Genomic DNA, 22,162 nt, shown 5'->3' on the forward strand with positions numbered 1-22,162 from the left:
CAAGGCTATTATACTGCTCTTACCGCTATACATTTTAAACATGTTAGTAAGCCTAGTTAATATTAATAGTGCTCAATAATGTAGCAATATTATTACAATGGATTTTATAATTTTTTTTTGTATATTTAAATGTTACATTATCATGTATTTGCAGACAAGAAAGTCAGTGGTAAATCTAAAGATGAACAGATGGCAGAAAAGAAACAAGAATTGGAAAAAAGATTGCAGGATGTGACGGGGCAGTTAGGCAATGTCAAAAAGACCGCTAAAAAGGGTATGTATATCTGATATATATTTTTCTACAAAACTTTTATATATATATTTTTTTCATATAACTTTTATTTTTTTATTTTATTTATTTATTTATTTTTTTTTTTTCAAAAATTTTTGTCATGAAAAAAAATATATGTAACGAAATTTTGGCAGATATAATAATAACGTGGAAATCATTCTACTCTTTTTTACAGAAGACAGTAGTAAATCTGTTGATGTAGTTGGTACTGGTGGTGCCAGTGGACCTTCGCGATTGTCGGCATCGAGCAGTAGTAGCAGCGACAGTGACTCCAGCAGTAGTTCACTTTCTTCAAGCTCCAGTGACTCAAGCGACAGTGAAGCAGGTTAGATATAAATGTAACAGTTGCTACTATATTAGACCCTTACGTGGGAACAAGAAAAGACTACTTGTAATCAAGTAGTTATTACAAAAACTTATAAAATATGATTTCTTCGTGAGATTTAAAATTACGGGGTTATTTGCGCGTGCGCGAGATTATCTGTTGTATACATCTTTTTTCGGGAGGGAATAACATATATTCGTACTTTCGAATTCTTTGCGGGAATTTGTTACTTCCTAGTGATTCCTCTGAAGCACAGATTTCCATATTCACGTTTACGCCCGAAAATTTTAAAAGACAATATATTTATACAAGTATATAAAATGTGAATATTGATTTAGATTGTTAACGCACTCTTTCTCTCATCGCATCACAAATATGACAGGGTTGCTGTGAGCCTGAAGGCATTTCTATATTTCTAAAAAAGAAAATCTACTTTCTGTACGTGTTTTTCCTTTTTTTTTTCTTTGTGTGTTGTGTAATATTATAAGTAATATTATCAATTTAGAATAATAAGAAATTTTCACTATCAAGAAAAATAGTGACGGAGTCGTAGACGTGAAGTTCAAACTGTTTAAAAAGACTCACCATTTCATGTGGCATGCACACCACACATATACCACACATACACATGCGCGCATACACACACTATACACGCGCACACACACACACACACACACACGTACGCACATGCATATACACATTAAGTATTATCTCGACCATGTAACTTTTTTGATTATACAGAGTGAGTGTAATATTTAATTTAGACGATTATTATTATAATCGTAATATTTCAATATATAGCAGAAGAATATAGTAGAAAAAAATGACTTTCTTTTATATGTGAGTACTTTAAATTGTTATCACATCAATAAGTTTAAAAGAGCTAAAAAAAAATTGACTAAATTATCAATAATACTATTATAATATTTTAAATCATTATTGGAAAATTTTTCTACATATAACTTATAGAGAAATACAATTAGATATTATTTAAAATTATATAAGGTACATTTTTCTACATGATACATATAATTACAACAAATTTGTACTACGAATGATTTTTTTTTAAATCCTTGTATTTTGTTCCATTATTACGCTATAACTTGACATTCTCTATTGGAAAAGTGATGCCTCATGATTTGGTGATGGATTTAAGAACTTCAAAAGAAAAAAAAATATATTCGTGAACTCTGTGCCTAACCAATTTTCTATTGGCAATTAAAACAATCGAAAAACACCGATGCATCATTAGCAGTGTGTATAATGTACGTGAAAGAAGGAAGTTACAAACTAGATATAAACTATTCTTTCAAAGGGGAGTTTGACGTGTATCGCAAATATCTTCTTAAGCTGCTAAATCTTGCTTATTAATTACTGTATTTATTAGGACGGCGTTATTCACATACACATACACACATATAGCTTAAGTGCTGCGTTATATTAATGCAAGTACGAATTGTGAGTGTCAAGTTTCATCTTTAAAACGAATTGTAGAATGAGACGATATGTCTGTAATTTTGCACACTTTTCAGTACCAACCGACAGGTACCACGATGATGTGTGGTGTATGACACATTAAGAACTTGAAACTTGACACGCACAGAAGTATTTTTATTTAATTTACGAGACATATGCAATGGTAAGAACAAAGGTGAGCTAGTGGAGTGCAGACTGTGTTTAGAGGATACCATATGCCATGCCAGCTTGTTTCACAAATTATATTGATTATGAACAATATGATTATTTTCTCTTGCCCTATCGGTGTTGACAATACATTCTGTTGCTCGAAAGTCAAGTATAGTTTGCTATTCAAGGTTACTGAATTTCTCACTGCAGTCCCGCCTTTGTAAGGGTTTATAACAAAATTATTGCTTTCTTAAGTTAGTAAATACCTCTGGAGAGAGACAATCTTTTTTTATCCCGCAATGAATAAAAATGCAAATTGATTGCCGTGTGACTGTAGTGCCAAATAATAGTACCTTGTATAAGTTACACAAACGTATTTATCATAGCTTTTCCCCGATAATTATATATCTCGCCCCACATATATATAATCCGAAAGATCATTCAATATATTAACTCTTGCAAACTTGCGTTATTTATTTACATTAAATACGATAATCAGAACAGCAGTTACTTGTATCACTGTGTTTTTTCGAATCATTAAGTTTGATTTCTCACATTGATCCATTCATCTCGTATCATTTCTCAGAATTTAGTACAGTGATTAACAGGCGTCGCACTAAACCATAAGAAGTGGGTATAATATCTGCAATATTTATGTGGTTTGACATGAAACGTCTGCGTTTTATGCTCCCCGGTCATTTCCACACATTTCAAACTATGCGGACTATAATAATACCGGTCATTCGTATCGTAAAAAAACAATTCAGGCGGTGGGTTCATAGCGATACACACACGGGAATGCAGACAATGTGTATTGGTGGCTAGATTTGCAAATTAGTGCACATTTTAAGGTTTAGCATATAGCTCACAAATATAGTTACGCGTTTGTCTTTTATCACTGAGTCGTAGTCACTCTCTTGCGAGAACTTTATCTCTGCAAAAAAAAAAAAAAAAACAATTAACTAAAACAAGATTCTTCTTATTTGCAAAGAGATCTCGGTTCCATTGTTACTATTTCCACCTTGATCTTATAGCTTATCATATAGGTAAAGATGTGCTTCCTTTAAGAAGTCAATTATTAAAGTGTTTCTTTCGTCTTGCAAGCCGAATCTACGTCACGTTTCTTGTGCGAGACGAGCGAAAAACGAATACAAATCTTCCTCACAGACTCGCTTAGCGAGTGCATAGATTTGAATAAAGTAATTCCAATAAAAAAAATCCACGGAGGATAAATTAGTGCGGAGAAGTACACTTACATCTGAGTTCTAATGAACAGATCTCATTTTTTTTTTTTTTTTTTTTTTTTTTTTTTTTTTTTTCCGTAAAATCAATGACTTTGAGCATGCACATATGTGTGCAAACTTGAAGGAGTAGAAGGTAAGATAGGAAAAAACGACAGAGAAAGGGACTCGACAAGAGATTAATCACAGTGAAGCAGGTAAAAGGAAGGAGGAATAGGGAGAAGGGAAACAAAAGAGGAAATGATCTAATATACATATATATATTTATATATATATATATATATGTAAATATAAAAAAAAATATATATATATAAAGTATATATCTATATACATATATACACAAGGCGCCCTAGCCTCCAAACACATTGTTTGCACTCCGCTAAGCTTTGCAAATCGTCGTTTCATCTTATTTACCACTAGTTCTTCATCGGTTAACCATTGTCAGTTTTTCTCATCTCTCAAATGATTAGATGAAAAAATTGGGAAGAGTGTCTTCTTTCTGAAATTGATATATCACTATATACCAATGAGAATTATAAATTATGAGAATTGGTGTGGTTTTACATGCCTCAATATGTGAGAATAGTGGCTATTCCTGTCAAGCGCATCACACACTTCACACATTTCATCGCAATAGTTATTTCACAATCTGTATTGTAAATACCGTTAATAATTTCCGAGTAACGAATATTGTCAGAACTTTTCAAGTAAAAATAACATTACTTTTAACCCGTCCTATTAAAACATTTTTAGAAAATCTTTTATACGAGTTTAAACGTGTTTAAGATTAATTTTAATGATAATTTTTTTTTGTTTTTATATTTCTATGTGTAAATGTCTGCTCCATGATAATGTTTTTTGTTGAGATATCATGTAAATTTAGTTCTTATTATTATATATATATAAATATATATATATATATATATATAGGAAGATACATATTGATAAGAATTTATTGTGAACGTAACCGATAATGACGCTCTAAGCTGTTTCACCCGCAAGGTGAACATCTTGTAATTAAACATAACGTGAGCATTAAGGATAATCGAATTTGCACTCGAGTACAATTAAATAGTATCATGAATCATACACTCTCAGCAGCGTACTTACTGTCCCGACAAAAACGAAAAAAAAAGAAAGAAAGCAAAAAAAAGGAAGAGAGTGAGAGAGAGAGAAGGATAAGAGGTAGGGCAATTAATTAATACGATAATTACTCGATACAAAAAAGCCACAATTGGTCGGAAAAAAGTGTTCGTCGATTAAGAGAGTTATTAATTATTGGAATTATAAGCATTTAAAAGTAGAATATGAAAGATGTCGGACAGATTATATACATTATCGCCGTTTTATGTTTCCCCAAAATACTGAAAGTGACTAGAGAAAAAAAGAAAGAGAGAGAGAGAAAGAAAGAAAGAGAGAGAGAGAGAGAGAGAGAAAGAGAAAGATATCCGAATAATTAGCTAGATTATGGGAGAACAAATTTTTGGCAGCATGTGCTGAATTAGATAGATCCTACGACGCATCTATTAAGATACAATCACCATTAGCTTGTAACACGAGGTATAGGGCATTTTATAAAATGATATCCATATTGCCTTCCAAAATTTTTGTAGCATTTACTCTGTAATGCAAGCACGCCTCCAAATTTATTTTATTTTTTTTCGCATCTTTTCATCCAGACTGGAATGTCATCACTCTTCCTGCTAGTTATACGCGAAAACAGATTATTTAAGGAATCGAAATATTTTATTATATACGAAAAATTGACACTCGTACACACATCTCTTTTATTTAATGTCCCCAATATTACCTTTCTATTTCGGACTTGTATGTATAAGCGTTCCATCTGTTTTCTCTCTGCGTATCGCGAATTTAATAATAAACGGTAAACACGAGCGTACGTGTTTTTTGTACATAGTAAAAACTAATATATCATAAAATATTAATAAATAGCTATAAGTTACACTTACGGAGGAGAAAAACGACGACACACACGCATAGACACGCGCGAGACTCTTTTTTAAGTGCATACACAGAAAGTTTAAAAATGAGTGAAGTAGACGTTAATTCTCTCTTCAAGAGTCGCGGTTGGCTCATATATATATATATATACACATATATATATATATATATATATATATATATATATATATATATATATATATATATATATATATATATATATGGGTGGTCCAGTTAACTATATTATATAAATTAAGATACGCTGGTACTCCTTCTCGTTGTTTTTTTTTATCTTTTTTCGTTGCTTTTGTTTATCGTCAAATGGGTTTTTAGAGCAAGGTTCGTCCGTCACATTCCATCGATAAATTTCACTATATGATTGTTGCGATCACAAATTGTTCGAAAGCACATATCTGACAAAAAACAAGAATGACGTTACCTCGTGGTACTTCTCTCATGTATTATCTACCACGTGTCTTATACCGATGATTTTATACATATACATATAGTGTACACACACTATTATGAACATCGAGCAGGAGTCTCTTGCCACCGATCTCAATGTTGCGCTAACTACGACTTTACATTAAACAATTTGTAAAAGTGTGTCACACACTCTCGTGTATCCTTCATCTTTAAGTTGACTTCATAAATCGTGGTACTTTGTCCCAGAAGAAGACGAAAATCCGTAAAAAAAAAGTAGGAAGAAGAAGTTGAACCCGTATCATACCATTTATTTACACATTATTCTCTATCGTATATTACATTAATTATATTATATTATATGCAAATATAAAAAAAAGACGGCAATTTGATGATTTTTGTAGTCAATATTTTATAATCGTCACTTCCGCTACCGTCACAATTATTATTATTATTATTATTATTATATTGTTATTACAATAAATCATGAATATCGCTACACTTACGAAGAGGGCAGGCGTGTGCTCTCACATACATATGTATATATGAAATATATATGTATATATATATATATATTTATATGTATGTATATATATATATATATATATATACATATATATATATATATATGTATGTATATATATATATATATATATATATATATATATATATATATACATATTATACATAAATATATATGTATGTGTAAAACTGTCTCTCTTCGTGATACGTGTGCATGTATATGTGGCGCGCGTGCGATATATATGATGTGTATACATATATATGCACACGCAAAATAATCATAAATAAATGAATTGAATACAACCAACTTTATGTAGAGAATGTGAGGAGGGTGAAGTCGTTCTGCGTATTAAAATTTTTTAATATAAAAAATCACCAAGAGAGATGAAAGTTCACAAAAAAAAAAAAAGGAACATACAATTGAGATATTTAAATTAACATTGTTGTACACAGTGATACAATTATAATATAAGTATATGAATAAAATCTATTAGAAAATATATGACCGAAGTTGTTTGATTTTGTTCGTTTCTAATGTTTTACTTCGCATTGTTCTTACTTGCCGTTTTGTGGTGGTTTTCGATGGCTGGTATCCTCTCTGCACACTGCATTTCACTAGTGTCTCATCTTTCGATGTGACAGCGAATAATGATTAACTGCACATTGCTCACCTGTTAGATGCACATTGAATTTCAGGAAATTCATCGAATCGTCCACATAGAAAGAAAGGAAAGAAAAACCCGCCAGGACCTTCGACGACAACCACCGCCGTCACAACGGTAAGATAACTGATTACATAAGAAGGTCCAGCAACGAGAATTGAACGTTTGCACTTTTTTTTATACGAATGAATAAATATTTCTTGAATAATTAATTCGTTATTAATCCTTTTTACGAGTATTGATTTTGAATTTAAAAGCATATATATATATATATATATATATATATATATATATATAAAACAATTCTTGTCAAATTTTACATATATTGTACATGTAATATTTTTCATCGATGAATCTCTTGAAATAAAGGATAAATATACTCTTTAGGCTCCTACATTAAATCATAGTGGGGCCCTGTTAATGAACAATCAGCCATCAGCAGCAAATTCAGCGGGACCAATAAAACCACTTGCAACCCAATCAAGCAATATTCCTTCAGAGCAAGGTATACAGATAAAATCTTACGATATTAACAAAATAATATACTGTGATAAATGATTAGCAATCTTTGTGTAAAACTTATTTGTTGGAACATAATTTGGTTTAACATAAATATTTGCAAATCTTTTATATCTTTTTTGATTATCATATAAACATCGTAATTATATTTTCAAGCTATATTTTTAACTTTTATTGAAATTTTATCTATCACATTTTATCAATAGATCTAGCATCTTGTATACAATAGCAGATCTTATATATAATATATATAATTTACTGTAATTTGTTTTACTTGTAATTGTTAATTTACAAACTTCAATTTTGTTTATACGTATAAATGCATGTTTCATTTATAGAGTTTTTACGTATAAGTTATAGTAAGGAATGTGAATGCGTTGTGTTATTATAAAAATAGATAAATTGATTCTTATGGTTATCATAGACTTGCAAAATACGAATTGTAAAAATTCTTTTAGGAGGCAATAATAATCAGCAGCCTGTCGCAGTGGCTGCTGTTACAGCTGGACAAGGCATACCTATCGCGAGTCACCCGTCTATGCCAGCACAACCAGCGCGACCCACAGCTTTGGCCCAGGCAGTTCCTGTAAAAAAGCCCACACCACCGCCGCCAACATCTAATCCACCAACTCCGTCAGTTTCTGTACCGACACCACCGCCCAGCGTAACGCCTACAAATACGAACTCAATAACAGCCTCGCCAGCTGTATCTCAACCGCAGCAACCACCGACGACCATTAGTTCCTTTCCGAATGCAAATACGCCCGTACCCACTGATGGAACAAATTTAAATCAACAGTCTGATCTTTTACAATCATTCAATGCTTTGACAGGTATTTATATAAACAAATGATCTGTCTTTTTTATAGTCATATAATACTCTATTAGGTATTTGCAATGAGATTCACATAATTATTAATACTATTTATAATAAATATCTTGCTATCTTACATTTATCACGTATGAAAAGAGAAAAACACATATAATTAGTAACATGTTTTGTGTATGTATTTTATGTAGCTTCAGTACAAACCACACAATCTTTGGAGCAGACACTCGCGATCAAGAAGGATCCTCCGTTTATACAGACACAGCAGCCTTCTTTGGATCAAACGCTTGCGATTAAGAAGGATCCTCCATTCATTCAGACATCTCATACGACCAATAATACCAATACTAATACAAATTTAAATTTAATACCGGATGTAAAACCAGTGAATATGATGCCAACAAGTATGGCTTCTAACTTAAACTTGGGCAATATCAATATGGCAAGTTTGAATATGAATCTGCCGCAAGGATTGGCAGCGCATATGTCCATACACAATCAATTGGAGAATATGATCAATACTACTGCGTCATTGCCAAATATTCAGAACTCCCATAATGTTACGATGTCGCAACAGCACTCCAATGGCTTTCCAAATACAAAGCGCGGAAGTTCGCCACCCAACATGTTGAATAACAACGGCATTCCGGGATTGAACATGGGAATGAATATGGGAGGCATGAGTTCGATATTCGATCCTCTTCCTATAGTATCTATGCCAATGCAGATTTCCCAGATTTCTATAAAGAAGGACGAAAAACCTTTGCCCATCTCTCAACCTCAACTGACACAAAAGCCTATGGATGGTTTGTGTTATATTTTTGCGCATTTATCTTGGCATTTCTTTTGCTAAATTTAAATTAAGGCTGGTCCAGTATGTATGTTTATTGGGTTTATCTTCCTTATATATATCTTCCTTTTTCCTTATGTATCATATTTATAGCATATTTATAACATATACACTTCTCTTTCAAGAAATAATTTAAATATTAATGTAGCTAACGTTACAATATAAATGTTGCATAGAGAAAAAATATATACACAATGCAATGCATGCATATTAGCTTAATTTTAACAAATTAACAATTTTTAAAGCTTTATGTTTTCGTTTATTTGGTTTCTAGCCTTTTCTTGCGTTCAATCGCACTTATTTATTATACTTCAAGCATAATCTTTGTCATTTAATATTATATTATATGTGTGTACTAATTCTCTATCTTTACTAACGCTTTAAGTAATATTGCTTTATGTGTGTTTTAACTGCTATATATCAATCGCTTACTAATCAAACATGTAATACTATTGCTCTATCAGGAGCTTTTTTTGCAGACATAAACGCCTTAATACCACCAATGGGCAATCATGCTAGTTCGCAGCTGATGCCTGAAAAGAAAATGACTCCACCTGATTCGAAGAATCCTGCTGCAAATTTTGCCTCAGCCTTTAAATCTAAGGTACTATCTATATTCTATGTATGCATTTAAATTAAATCTTACATGGGAAAATATAGATAATAGAGTTAATAATACGTTAGTAGGTCTTTTACATGCCACATTTTTTGTGTATATATATAGGGTGTTTCATAAATCACACCCCATCTCGGAATAAATTGATGAAGTCAAAGTAGGTCGAAAATCAATAATGACGAAATTTTCTTCTTTAAAAAGTTATTATCAAATAGAAGTGGATTACCAAAACAAATATTTTTCAGCAAAAAAAACCCACTTTGCAAACTTTTTTACATATTTGCATTACCTTTTGTCTTTTTTAAAAATAAAATAACATGATGCCGAAAAAAATTTATTTTGGTTATCCATCTTTATTTGATTGTAACTCCTTAAAGGAAGTTCAAATGTACAATAATTTGTTATTCTTGCCTTTCGACTTATTTTGACTTCGTCAATTCATTTTCCACATATGACGTGACTTATAAAACTTCCTATCTATACTTCTCTCTTTCTCTCTCTCTCTCTTTCTCTCTCTCTCTCTCTCTCTTTCTCTCTCTCTCTCTCTTTCTCTCTCTCTCTCTTCTTGTCTTTTACATATATATATATATATATACGCATATATGTCTTGATAAAAATATAAAAAGTAAAATACCTTTGGAGTATGTGTCTATGCTTTTTATTTATTAAATATTACGTTATTGATTCCATAGACCGTGGAGCAAAATGTAAAGAATGCATCCTCGTGGTCCTCCCTGGCGCAAGCATCGAGTCCTCAATCGGCAGCAGGGAGCAGTATGAAGAGCGCAGCCCGGGATTCATTCCAGGCATTTAAAAAGCAAGCTAAAGAAAAGCAAGACAGGGTTAGTTGTAATACTGTGATTTTTTTTTAACTCAATATTTTTTTTCACACACAACATAGATATTAAACAATAGTATATTTGTGTGTGGAAATAAAATGTATTTAAAGAAACGTTTGTCTATACTTACTGTTGCTTGTATTTGCGAAATTTTAAATTAAACTTAAAGACAGACATAATAAAAAATAAGAATAACTACAAGAAGTCATGTCTAAACATACTAAACTGAAATTAAACCAAATTCTACATCTTCCAAAGGTCAAAATTGAATGTTGTAAATGTTTTCTTTGTCCATAATGTATAACATATAAGTGATACATCAAAATCAAAGAAGACAATATTTACAATAATAATCAATGTTTTTAATTTTGTTTGTAATTTTGATCTTTTTGAAGACGACAAAAGTCTATATTTAGTTTCTATTTAGTCATAGCCTCTTGTGACCTTAATTTTCTATTATATTCCATTATATTCATTCTCTTTAATCTAATTCAAAATTTTGATAGAAACACTAGTACAGAATTGTTCCATTAAATAAATTTTATCAAATATATTTCAAACATCTATTTTATATGTGTTTGATTTAACTTTTTTATTGAAATTATTTAATAATTATTTACCAGCTAGTAGATTTCAATTCTACGTGTAATATATTTATCTTAATTTAATATGTTTCCATATAATATTTTTAAAACAGCAAAGAGCTCTTATGGAGCAGCAAGAGATGCGTCGACAGCAGCAGAAGGAACAAGCGGAGCGAGAAAGGATGCGTCAGGAAAGTGAAAGAAGAAGGGAACGAGAGGAAGAGGATGCCCTGGACAAAGTTAGGAAAAATGTCGGGGATCAGCAAGGAAATGTTATGACTGCCACAACAAGAGCGGAAGAGGTGAAAGCCATTGCTGATACAGATAGTAGTAGTCCGAGTCATTCGTCCAGTCAGGATAAATCCGCTGCCGAAAGAGAACGTCAGAGGCTGCGGGAGCAAGAACGTCGACGACGGGAAGCGGTAAGTACTTGATATTTTTCGCATTTATAAAATTTCTATTTAGTATTATTAGAACAGAAAGAAGAAAAGATAAAAGAACATTGCGCTTAATGTATAATTAGTATATAAATTAGTTTATAAATAGTATTATAATAAACAAAATTAGAAAGAAATTCTTGCGACGATTATAATGTGTGGTGTTATGAATCGAAATATAACTCAATAGTTTCAATATAATTTAATTAATATTAATATTAATTATTAGCTGAATAATTTAATTTACATAGAATTTTAATAATTTTATAGCACAAATGTGCTGTATTGCATATTATATAAAAGTTGTAAAGTTTACATTATATTATAAAGTTTAAAAAAGTTGTATTATAAATATATTGTATTATAGAATTTAAAATTTTTATAACAGTTTACATTATAAAAGTTATCATTCAGAACTTAGCATAATGTTAATATGTTAATTCATTATCAATTATTGCAATTTGGATAATTTGAAATTTGTAATAATTTGAAGTAAAGTTGGCTATTCTAAATAGCTATATCTAGATTATTTTCATTCAAAAGCAAAGGCATTCGCGAAAAATAGTTATATTTATCTTTTCAGATGGCTGGCCAAATTGACATGAACATGCAAAGTGATTTGATGGCTGCGTTTGAGGAATCTTTATAATGTTACTATGTAATGTTGTTCATAATAAACGCACTGAAATTTGGACGGATTATGAATATATACTTGACGTTTTCTATATAACATAGGAGGAATCTAAAAATAGGAGAATGTGTAACGTTAATTAATAAGCAATATTTTGCTGATTAATGACCTTACATGAATGATAACGACACAGACATTTTTGTGCTAATTACTATAGTGGTGGTGTAGTTGAAATGTTGGGACATTCCAACAGATAAAACCCCTCTTAATTGGACTTTTGATTGTCTGAAGACTCGAACAATAGGATGAACAGTTTATTATTAGAATGATAAACTGTAACAAATTGTGTTATCATTAAATCGATGGACACACACATACACACGAAGTGTATGACAATGTAATTAGACAAATAGTTATAAGATACTTCGAAAATACTATACTAGCTATTGTGTTACATTTTTCCGGTTTTCATAAGTTTGTACTTTATGTAAATTTGAAAACAAACCAGGATATATTATGTGAATAAGAGGTTTGTATGTGTATTGAATGTATGAAATTAGATTGAATGTAGGCGCGGGGGAAAGAGAGTTGTGTACATTTAGTTAAGTTTTATATTTTTCCACATTCAGTCATTAATCGTTGGTAGGATTATTATAGTACAGCTTGTTGCCAATAAAATATGTATGCAATTGATTAATAAAAGTCACAGATAAATAGCCATGATTACATTTACCAGATTCGTAAATTACATATTACATATATAATTACGTAAATATTACATTTATTTACATTTTAAAATTTTAATTTTTTTTCAATTGGATACTATACTATCGAATAAATGCAATAAAATTTATTTTTACAATTCGGCATTGCAATTTTGTTTTTGCAAGTTTTAGATTATACTACAAGTTATATAATCGTATTTATTATCGCATTACATAATATGTCCTTGTCTTGATGAATTTAATAAAAATTATGGCTCTTTTATTAATTAATTGCTCAATCAAAATATTATATTAACAATGTATAATATCTTGATTGATATATCCAGAAGTCACATTGCGAGTAAACTGGTCAGATTTAAAGCTATACATTAATTCATTTTAGAACAATTGTCAATTATTACAAATAATAAGATGGTTCTAGAGTTGAAGTAATTTCGATCCTACCAACCACTAGATCAGGTATATTATATCTAATCCTTAGTATATTTAAGCGAAAATGATATCGCGATACTGATATCAAATTGTGAATAATAAATTTTATTAGAAAAGAAATGTATTTATTTTATCGTTAATATGGTATTGAATTAGAAAAATGTAAATAAAAAATTGAGGAAATATATATCATTTTATCATGATCGAACAGAGGAAAGTTATACGCTGAATAATCAGACAAGGATTGATTAAAAGCCGCCCAAACAAAATACTGAATTGAATGAACTTTGATTATGAAAAAGATTTTATTGAGCATACTGAATTATGTTTAGTTTCATGATTTTTTACTTAATCTTTGGATAGAGAGCATGAGAAACTAACTTTCTTAAAAAAGTTTAAATTCGAAATTTTTCATTTTCATTCTTCCATCTGATCAATTCAAACTAATAAATTTTTATAATATGTGTCATGTAATCATTTTATTTAAAATCTTTAATCTTTTGAGATAACATTTTTGGATTACTTCAAAAAATTATGTCACCATAATGACCAACACAAATGTTGCTACATATATATGACAATTTTTCTAGACACTTCTAAAAAATAGAATTGCATATATAAAGGAATAATTTAATTAAATAAGTTAACTTGCATCCTCATGAAATTAGTGCTCGCATCACTAATAACATAACTAATGCTCTCCTGAGAATATAATAATTATAATTTTTTTCGAAATAAATATTTAATTAAACATTTTTGAAAGTGGCCATTCCATATTAATACGATATACAATATCTTTTTTTTATATAAATTAATCTTTGATGCACATAATGTAGGCAAAGAAGAAGTATGAATATTCAAAGGTGACTTTTGTTATTTTTTTTGTTATATCAGAATATGGAATTTTAATTAAAAAATTTATTTAAAAATAATGTAAAACTTCTAGAAAATTGCAGTGAAATTTACTTTTAATGTTTGAAATCTATTTTTAATAAAAGCTTTAAAATTAGTGTCAATCAACAGAAAGAGAACAGAGTTTATCCTTATTAATATTGAAAAGGATAAGTAAAATATTTAAAAACATTGTTCCAAGAAATTTTTTGTTTTAGTTTTTTTTTTTATGAACTATTTGATGTCTATGCCTCAGGATGGCATTTGCCGAGCATTATTGATTTGTTTAAAATTATTTGTAAATATAATTTTATTTTTTACAAACTTCTAGAAATCTTGGAAATTCAGACTCTGTTAAGCAAGTTAGTTATTTGTGTTCTAAAAATTAAGTAAAAACGTGAAAAATTTATGGATCTATTTCAAATTTTTTTTTACTTTTTCTTTTATTGGTAAAATGTTTTCTTAATTCACTTAATTCGTGTATTTTGTTCTATTTTTAATTGTTAATTATGTCATCCTTTCCTCGATTGTTCAGGATATAATTTTCAATCAGGATACATAAAACTTAGATATTTTAAAGATTATTCACATACACAAGTTCCTCAATTTTTTTATTTATATCTAAAATTTTTTCTATTCTATACCATACTATTATCTACACCATATTATTGATAGAATAAATATATTTCTTTTTTAATAAATTAAATTAAACTTGACAAATTATATTAAAACCGAAAAATTTCTTTACATCTAGACAATCGAAGTTTTCGAAGGAAAGAAATGGCACGTCATCATTTCTGATTATACATTTTTCTTTTTTATAAATTAAGTAAAAAAAGAACAAAACGATGTTTTGTGTGTAGAATGAAGAACACAATCGGCATATCTGTCAATTTTTATATAAATGATGTCACGATACTTAGAGGCAGAAAATGTATTAAGTAAACGGGGCAATCAATGTAAAATTTTTGTTATTAAGATTTGCATGCTATTCATAATATTTGTTAGCATAGTTAATTCACATTAAATCCGCTTCGCTTATCGGATTGTAAATAAAAAAAAAAATTCTTATTTGATTTTGCGTTACTTGTTCATTTGTGCTCAATGTATATCTATTTTAATGCATATTTTAATTATTTATTTATAATTAATATATAAATGATGCTTAATATTTTTTAATTGTTACAGTAAGTTTTTGCTTCTGTCGATTTAATTCTTCTAATATGTTGGACGCTAAAATGATATTTTTATGTGTCTGCTATTAACAAAACTGTTAATAATATCATTAAAATCAAAGATCCTTTTATCTAAATGATCGAAGTTTTTGCATTAAACAAAATCAAAACACTTTGGAAGGATGAAAAAAGGATAAAAACTCATTCTTTTGTATTTTTCAGATTCTGATAATGAATTTCAATATTACATACAAAATATTTTAGGCATAAGAAACATATTAAAAAACAGGATATCCATCAGTGATGGACATATTTATACGGTAATAATTATGTTTGCGCCATTTAGTATGGTGATTTAGTCATCAGTATATTATTGTTGATGTATGCACTTAAATGTAGTAAGAGTTCCTTGATGCAAAATTAATCATTTAACGATATATAAAAATTGATATATCAATTGTGTTCTTCTTTCCAATCATCGTTTTCTATAGCATTTAATTTAAAAAAAATACACGATTAATCATTTAATGATATATAAAAATTGATATATCAATTGTGTTCTTTCCATTCATCATTTTGTCTAAATCGTTTAATTATTAACAACAGAAAAATACATGACATGCCGTTTCATTTCGAAAGCTTCGATTATTTAGATGTAAAAAGATGTAAAAATCTTTAATTTTAATGAAACTATCAACGGTTTTGTTAATAGCAGATTATAATGTCATATTAGTATCCAACATGCTAGAAGGATTAAATTAAAACTATCGACAAAAGCAATTAAAAAATATTAAAGCGTTATTATAATTCTTATTGAGAGATTAAGCAAATATGGAATTTTTCATATACTTAAGGAAAATAAATCTGTCATAAATTGTTTTTCATTTATGATATATTAAAACGAATTATATAATCTGTGTACTAATTGTTTAAAGAAAATTTTATCGTTTAATTACAAATAAATAATTATATGCATTAAAATAGATATACATTGAGCAAGCGAATAGTTAACGCGAAATCAAATTGAAATTTCTTTTATTTATCATTTACATAAATTATGAATATAATATTATAACATTATGAAAGTGAATAGGATTGAATATGAATCGAATGCAAACAAGTACTATGAATGACGTACATATCTCTTGAACTTCGAAAGTTTTATTATTTGTTTTTCTTAGTGCTTATTTCTAGAACATCGTGAAACTTTCAGAAACAGAATAAATAATAAGAAACGTAAAGTGATGGAAAAATATGTCCATCAATGATACCCTTTTGGAAAAAAAAAACATATTCTTTTTGCATAAAATGTTTTGTATGTAATGTTAAAATTCATCATATCATTGACAAAATCTAAAAAAATCTAAAAAATACAAAATAAACGAAGTTCCATATCTCTCTTCAAAGTGTATCAAGTTAATAAATTATTTTAATTTGCAGAATACACATTTATATTGACCAATTATGTATTTTTTTCTCCATATGATAAAAGTTATTGGAAATCATAAATGTTCACACGATAATGTGCTCACACGTGCTGGCCGGATATATGAATCCTAATTATATAATAATAAGGAAGAAGAAAAACTGAATGCATGATACAAAAAAGAGATAGTTTGTATGTAATAGAGAGAGAATGTATGTAATAGATATTAAGATTGTATAATATGTGATTTGTAATTGTACATACAAGGAGAAATCATTGGTAGTATGTTACATACCGAATATATAGAATATGTATAAATATATATATTAAGTACCAATATATATACATAAAATATATAACCTTTATATATGTGATAAGGTTTATAATCGTTAAAGAAGACGGATAGATAAATTGTATAACCCGGCTAGATCTCAACATAAGTTTTAGTGTAACGAGTATACATACATATTTCTCTAAGCAACACCAAAATCACTCAACTGTATCAAAAAGTAATTTTTTATATAAGTTTCCACGGGCGCACATCATCTCCAATGGCACATACATTTTAGCAGACTTACTATGACTAACGATAGTGAACATTAAACAGGTTGTACATAAATAATTACCAGATGAGAGAAAATAAATGGCTAAAATAAAAAGATGCTTGATGTTGTTAAATAAGAGAAAAGGAGAGCGAGAGAGACGAACGGAGTAATTGTTTATTGAGCGTTGCGTTCATGTATCTCCGTTTTCTTCGTTACACTAACGACGGCAGCTTCGTAAATTTACTTTCGTATATTTATGTTAAATATAATTTTTTATAAATAAAAATCGAATTAAAAAAACTGATTCATAAAAAAGCGTTGCAATGAGTTTTGATTTTTCCATTATATAATCTTATAATACAATTTGTTAATGAGATGTTAATAAAAAATTCCCACAATATATAAAGCTTTAGAGTTTTGAGTTTTTTTTTTTATGATTCAGGGATTTTATTTTTTAATTTATGTATAAGTATTAAAGATAATTTTTTTTAATTCCATTTTTATTTATAACTGAGAATGCATGCGATATTATTATTTGATTATTTGTTGTACGCATGTATAAAAATCTTATTTAACAACATCAATCTATAAAATACATATATATATGTGTATATATATATATATATATATATATATATATATATATATATATATATATCGTGAAACACACAGAATGTATTCTAAGAAACGAAAAGCGATAGAAGATGTGTCCATCAAAGGATATATCTTCCTTTTTTTTTAAATAAAGTGTATTCTTCTTGCGTAAAATGTTTTATATATGCATATTGAAATTTATTTAACAGAATCTGAATTATATATATGCGTGTATTTGTGTGTACACATACGCACACACATACACACACACACACACATATATATACATATACATATATAGATTAAATCTATATTGTTATTAATCAACAGAAATAAAAAAACGTTTATTACGATATTTAAGCTAATATTAAATTGTTTATTACGATATTTAAGCTAATATTAAATTGTGAATACAAGAGACAGACTACTCATTGTACATGCATAGAGAAATTACCTTTCCTAGTTTGTGTAATTTTGCATGTTATATAATATTTACAAACAGAGAGTGTGAGAACAGAACGCAAATAAGAGACCTGTATAGAAAACCGCGGCTAAAGAAGCAACTGTCGCATGATTTCGTATTTGACAGTTTTTCCTTAAGTTGCGAAGTCGAAGTAGAGTGCAAATACGAAAAAAAAAAATTACTATATGTATACTATTAATATATCCTCAAAAGTATATTATAAGCACATATATTATAGCCCTTACAAGTATATATGCTCTAACAATCTTAAGATTTAATTATTAATAACTAAAATATGAAAGCAAAAATGTAGTGGTAGTATTTTATTGCGAAACCTCACCTCCCTCCCACGATCACCGCATGCGTAAGAGATCCGTAGAGCGCATAATCGAATTTCTTTCAAAATGAATTGTGTCTAGAGCTAGTTTGTCCATTACGTTTAGCCATATACATATGACGAAATATATTCTTCTCACTACGCATGTTATATATACACCTTTTAAGTCGTTTGAAAAGAGAGGGAGAGTTGTCGAAAATAACGAATTATGTTTTAAAAACACGCGCAGATGTTTATAAAATAATAAAATAATATTTAGAGAGTTAAAAATACCTTTTATTGAGATACATATAAAACTTGCAATAAATTCTTGATGCTGTCAGATATTGTGTTGTTTATTGAAACGATGAAATTCCCGTAGTCGTAGAGCTTGCATGCGAATAAATCCAGTAGCATCCGCGGGCTCGAAATCACCTTGCACGTCCATTGAAACTAGATTCTCGTTGTACAACGAGATTTTACTCGATCTACCGATCGGCATAACTGTATATATAATAGAAAAAAAGAATAATATATAATTATCTTTTATTGATACTGTGAATTAAATCCACGTGATTGCGTCCATATATAGACTGCTTGAAGTTTTATGATTTCAAATTAATTTAATGCAAATCATGATTATTCTTATACCAACCATTTCCTTTGTACAATTGTAGTTTCACTACACCATCTACATATTTTTGGGAATGTTGGATGCTTTCTCGTACAAAATCGCATTCAGGCGAAAACCAGAAACCTGTATAAGATAAGCGTTTTTAAAATAATTTAGCTCAGAGTAAATAATTATTATTTTTTTTTATATATTTGAAATATTATATTATATTATAGAATATTATATTTTTTATATACGTATATTTAAAAATACCATTATAAACATAATCTGACATCTTATCCGCCAGATACGATTTGACTCGTAGAACTTCACGGTCCAAGTTGAATATTTCCAAGTCTTGATGCGCGATATGTAAGATTTTGACACTCGGTGACTCGTAAATTCCACGAGACTAAAACATTTAAATAAAAACGTATTTGTTTTTTTTATATACTCACAATTCATATTTTATCATAATCGTACCTTTAATCCAATGTAGCGATTTTCCACGATGTCTATCCTCCCAATACCATGTGCACCTCCGATCTTATTAAGATACTCGAGTATCGCTAGAGGCGTGTCGTATATTTTTCTATCTTTTAGACTTTTCACATTGATGGGATATCCTTTCGCAAAACTAATCTCGATCTCCTCCGCATCTAAATGGGAATTTCTCGGATCAACGGTCATTTTGTAAAGTCCTTTCGGTGCTGGAGTGGCAGGATTTTCCAACACTCCTGATTCGTAACTATGCAAATATAAAAGATAAGATTAATATCAATCTATTATTAAATATTAAAAAATATATTTACATTATATACCTTATGTGCACGAGATTAGCATCAGTGCTCCATGGTTCCTTCGGCGTTGCTGATATCGGTATTCCATTTTGTCGCGCGTATTCCAATAAGTCTGATCTTCCTTGAAATCTCGTGTAAAACTCGCGTTCCCTCCATGGAGCTAAAATCTATATTCATATATATTTTTTATGATTAACTAGATTAACATTATATTCTTATAAAAAAATCTTCTTGAATTAATCGATATATATTTTTCAAATTTGTTAAAATTTAAAAGCACGGTTTAATGATAATAATAAAAAAGGCCAATGTATGAACCAATCGCAGATTAAAGTGCATGTGCATATATTAGTAACAAGCTTTAACACTACATCAATTAATTGATTTATAAAATAAAATAAATTCTGCAGATGTTTCGATCCCTGCTTTGGCATTTTTTTCGAAGCTAAACAAAAGCAATTAAACATGACAGTTATATAAAATAAATAATAAAATCTTTTTATTATAATTACTATAACTTTTATTATTAATTATTATATTTTTATTTATTATTATTTATTAGAATTATAATTTTTATTATTTTTGTGACATTTATGTAGCGATAAACTCGTCTGTTATTTAATATTATAAGCGATTTTTACGGGATGATCCTTACTGTTTGTCATGTTTAATTGTTTTTGTTTAGCATCTTGAAAAAAATCTCGAAGTAGAGATGGAAATGCCTGAGGAATTTTATTTTTTTTTATAAATCAATAATTGATATATAGATGAATTAAAGGTTGTTATATATATATATATATGCATATATGCATTTTAATCTGCGATTAATACTTGACCCATTTTTATCCCCATTTTTAAATTTGTGTTGCTCGTCAAATAATTGTTGGCGAAGTAAATATAAAATGTACCGTGATTTCAGGGCAAAGACTGTAGCAGCTCAATTCGAAGCGAACTTGATCATTTCCTTTCCCGGTTGCTCCATGCGCTATGATATTGGCATCTTCAGCTCTTGCAAGTTTGATCAAACCCTGACTGATGCACGGTCGTGCTATGGAAGTGCCTAGAAGGTATCTTCCCTCGTAGAGCAAGCCACAAGCCACGGCAGGCCATACATAAGAAGTTACAAATACTTCTTTAAGATCGTCTACTACAACCTTACGAACAATTAAATTTATCGTTATGCAAATTTTTCAAGGAGGGACCTGAATTATTTACCTTTTTATATATAAATATATTGAACAATTATTATTAATTACAATCAATATGTTATTAATAATTATTAGTATTAACAATTTATATTATAAAATTTTCACTATTTTATTTTTTAATCAGCATTTGAAAACCAACATGTTAAAAATAAAAAGAAATATTTTACCTTAGTGGCACCAATTTTCAATGCCTTCTCTCTAACTGCATCAAAATCTTCGTCTTGTCCAATGTTCGCCTAATCAAATATATAATCAAATATCTACTTATTTTAGGAAGAAATTACATATAATTACAAAAATGTTTACCACGTAAGCGATAACTTGAAATCCTTTCTCTCTCAACCAAAACAATATGCAGGAGGTGTCCAGACCACCGCTATATGCTAGAATCACTTTTTTCTTCAAATCTGTCATCTTTCACAGCTTTATATTTTAAATAAAAATGAAAAAACAACAGTACTAAGCTAAGAATAAAGTACAGCTGTTGAAACAGAACAGTTAACTGTTAAAGTCCATTTCATTATAACTTTATTAATCTTAGACTTCAAGTTGTTTTGACCTTGCATTACTGATAACCCGAGATTGTAAATCGGTGTATGTAAATATTCTTAAATAA

General features: G+C 29.1%; 2 protein-coding genes and 1 long non-coding RNA gene across 12 annotated transcripts in view; 1 reads left to right on the forward strand and 2 right to left on the reverse strand.

Moving 5' to 3' along the window:
- The window catches only part of LOC140664236 (homeotic protein female sterile), a 32,214-nt gene extending 15,398 nt beyond the window's left edge, over positions 1-16,816 (forward strand). For 9 of the 10 annotated variants that reach the window (XM_072889169.1, XM_072889176.1, XM_072889168.1 and 6 more), the window contains 10 exons: positions 155-274; positions 468-617; positions 7,088-7,170; positions 7,441-7,558; positions 8,031-8,405; positions 8,593-9,207; positions 9,716-9,855; positions 10,560-10,709; positions 11,404-11,712; positions 12,311-16,816. In XM_072889169.1, coding sequence (XP_072745270.1) covers positions 155-274; positions 468-617; positions 7,088-7,170; positions 7,441-7,558; positions 8,031-8,405; positions 8,593-9,207; positions 9,716-9,855; positions 10,560-10,709; positions 11,404-11,712; positions 12,311-12,376 — 2,126 coding nt within the window. In that variant the 3' untranslated portion in view covers positions 12,377-16,816. The remainder of the gene's footprint in view (positions 1-154; positions 275-467; positions 618-7,087; positions 7,171-7,440; positions 7,559-8,030; positions 8,406-8,592; positions 9,208-9,715; positions 9,856-10,559; positions 10,710-11,403; positions 11,713-12,310) is intronic. The other variant, XM_072889172.1, reaches the window with a different exon arrangement.
- On the reverse strand, positions 9,203-10,995 carry LOC140664239 (uncharacterized). The gene is made up of 3 exons (XR_012046419.1): positions 10,837-10,995; positions 10,502-10,689; positions 9,203-9,784 (listed from the first exon to the last, which is right to left on the reverse strand). It is a non-coding gene; the product is annotated as an uncharacterized lncRNA (long non-coding RNA).
- Positions 16,817-19,200: 2,384 nt separating the features above from the next.
- Positions 19,201-22,100, reverse strand: Ass (argininosuccinate synthase). The gene is made up of 8 exons (XM_072889182.1): positions 21,853-22,100; positions 21,714-21,782; positions 21,247-21,492; positions 20,360-20,505; positions 20,022-20,286; positions 19,812-19,950; positions 19,581-19,682; positions 19,201-19,429 (listed from the first exon to the last, which is right to left on the reverse strand). The coding sequence occupies exons 1-8, from the start codon at positions 21,958-21,960 to the stop codon at positions 19,266-19,268; spliced, it is 1,239 nt and encodes a 412-aa protein (XP_072745283.1). The 5' UTR covers positions 21,961-22,100; the 3' UTR covers positions 19,201-19,265.
- Between the last annotated feature and the right edge of the window lie 62 nt (positions 22,101-22,162).

Source organism: Anoplolepis gracilipes, chromosome 3, assembly GCF_047496725.1.
Source record: "Anoplolepis gracilipes chromosome 3, ASM4749672v1, whole genome shotgun sequence".
Classification (NCBI taxonomy): domain Eukaryota; kingdom Metazoa; phylum Arthropoda; class Insecta; order Hymenoptera; family Formicidae; genus Anoplolepis; species Anoplolepis gracilipes.

Excerpts from the sequence above, each read along its gene's own strand:
- Ass (XM_072889182.1), bottom strand. The coding sequence starts at position 21,960 with ATGACAGATTTGAAGAAAAAAGTGATTCTAGCATATAGCGGTGGTCTG. Across the intron at positions 21,783-21,852 it reads TTCAAGTTATCGCTTACGTG|GCGAACATTGGACAAGACGA; the intron begins GTAAACATTTTT and ends ATATTTGATTAG. Across the intron at positions 20,287-20,359 it reads GCTAATCTCGTGCACATAAG|TTACGAATCAGGAGTGTTGG; the intron begins GTATATAATGTA and ends ATATTTGCATAG.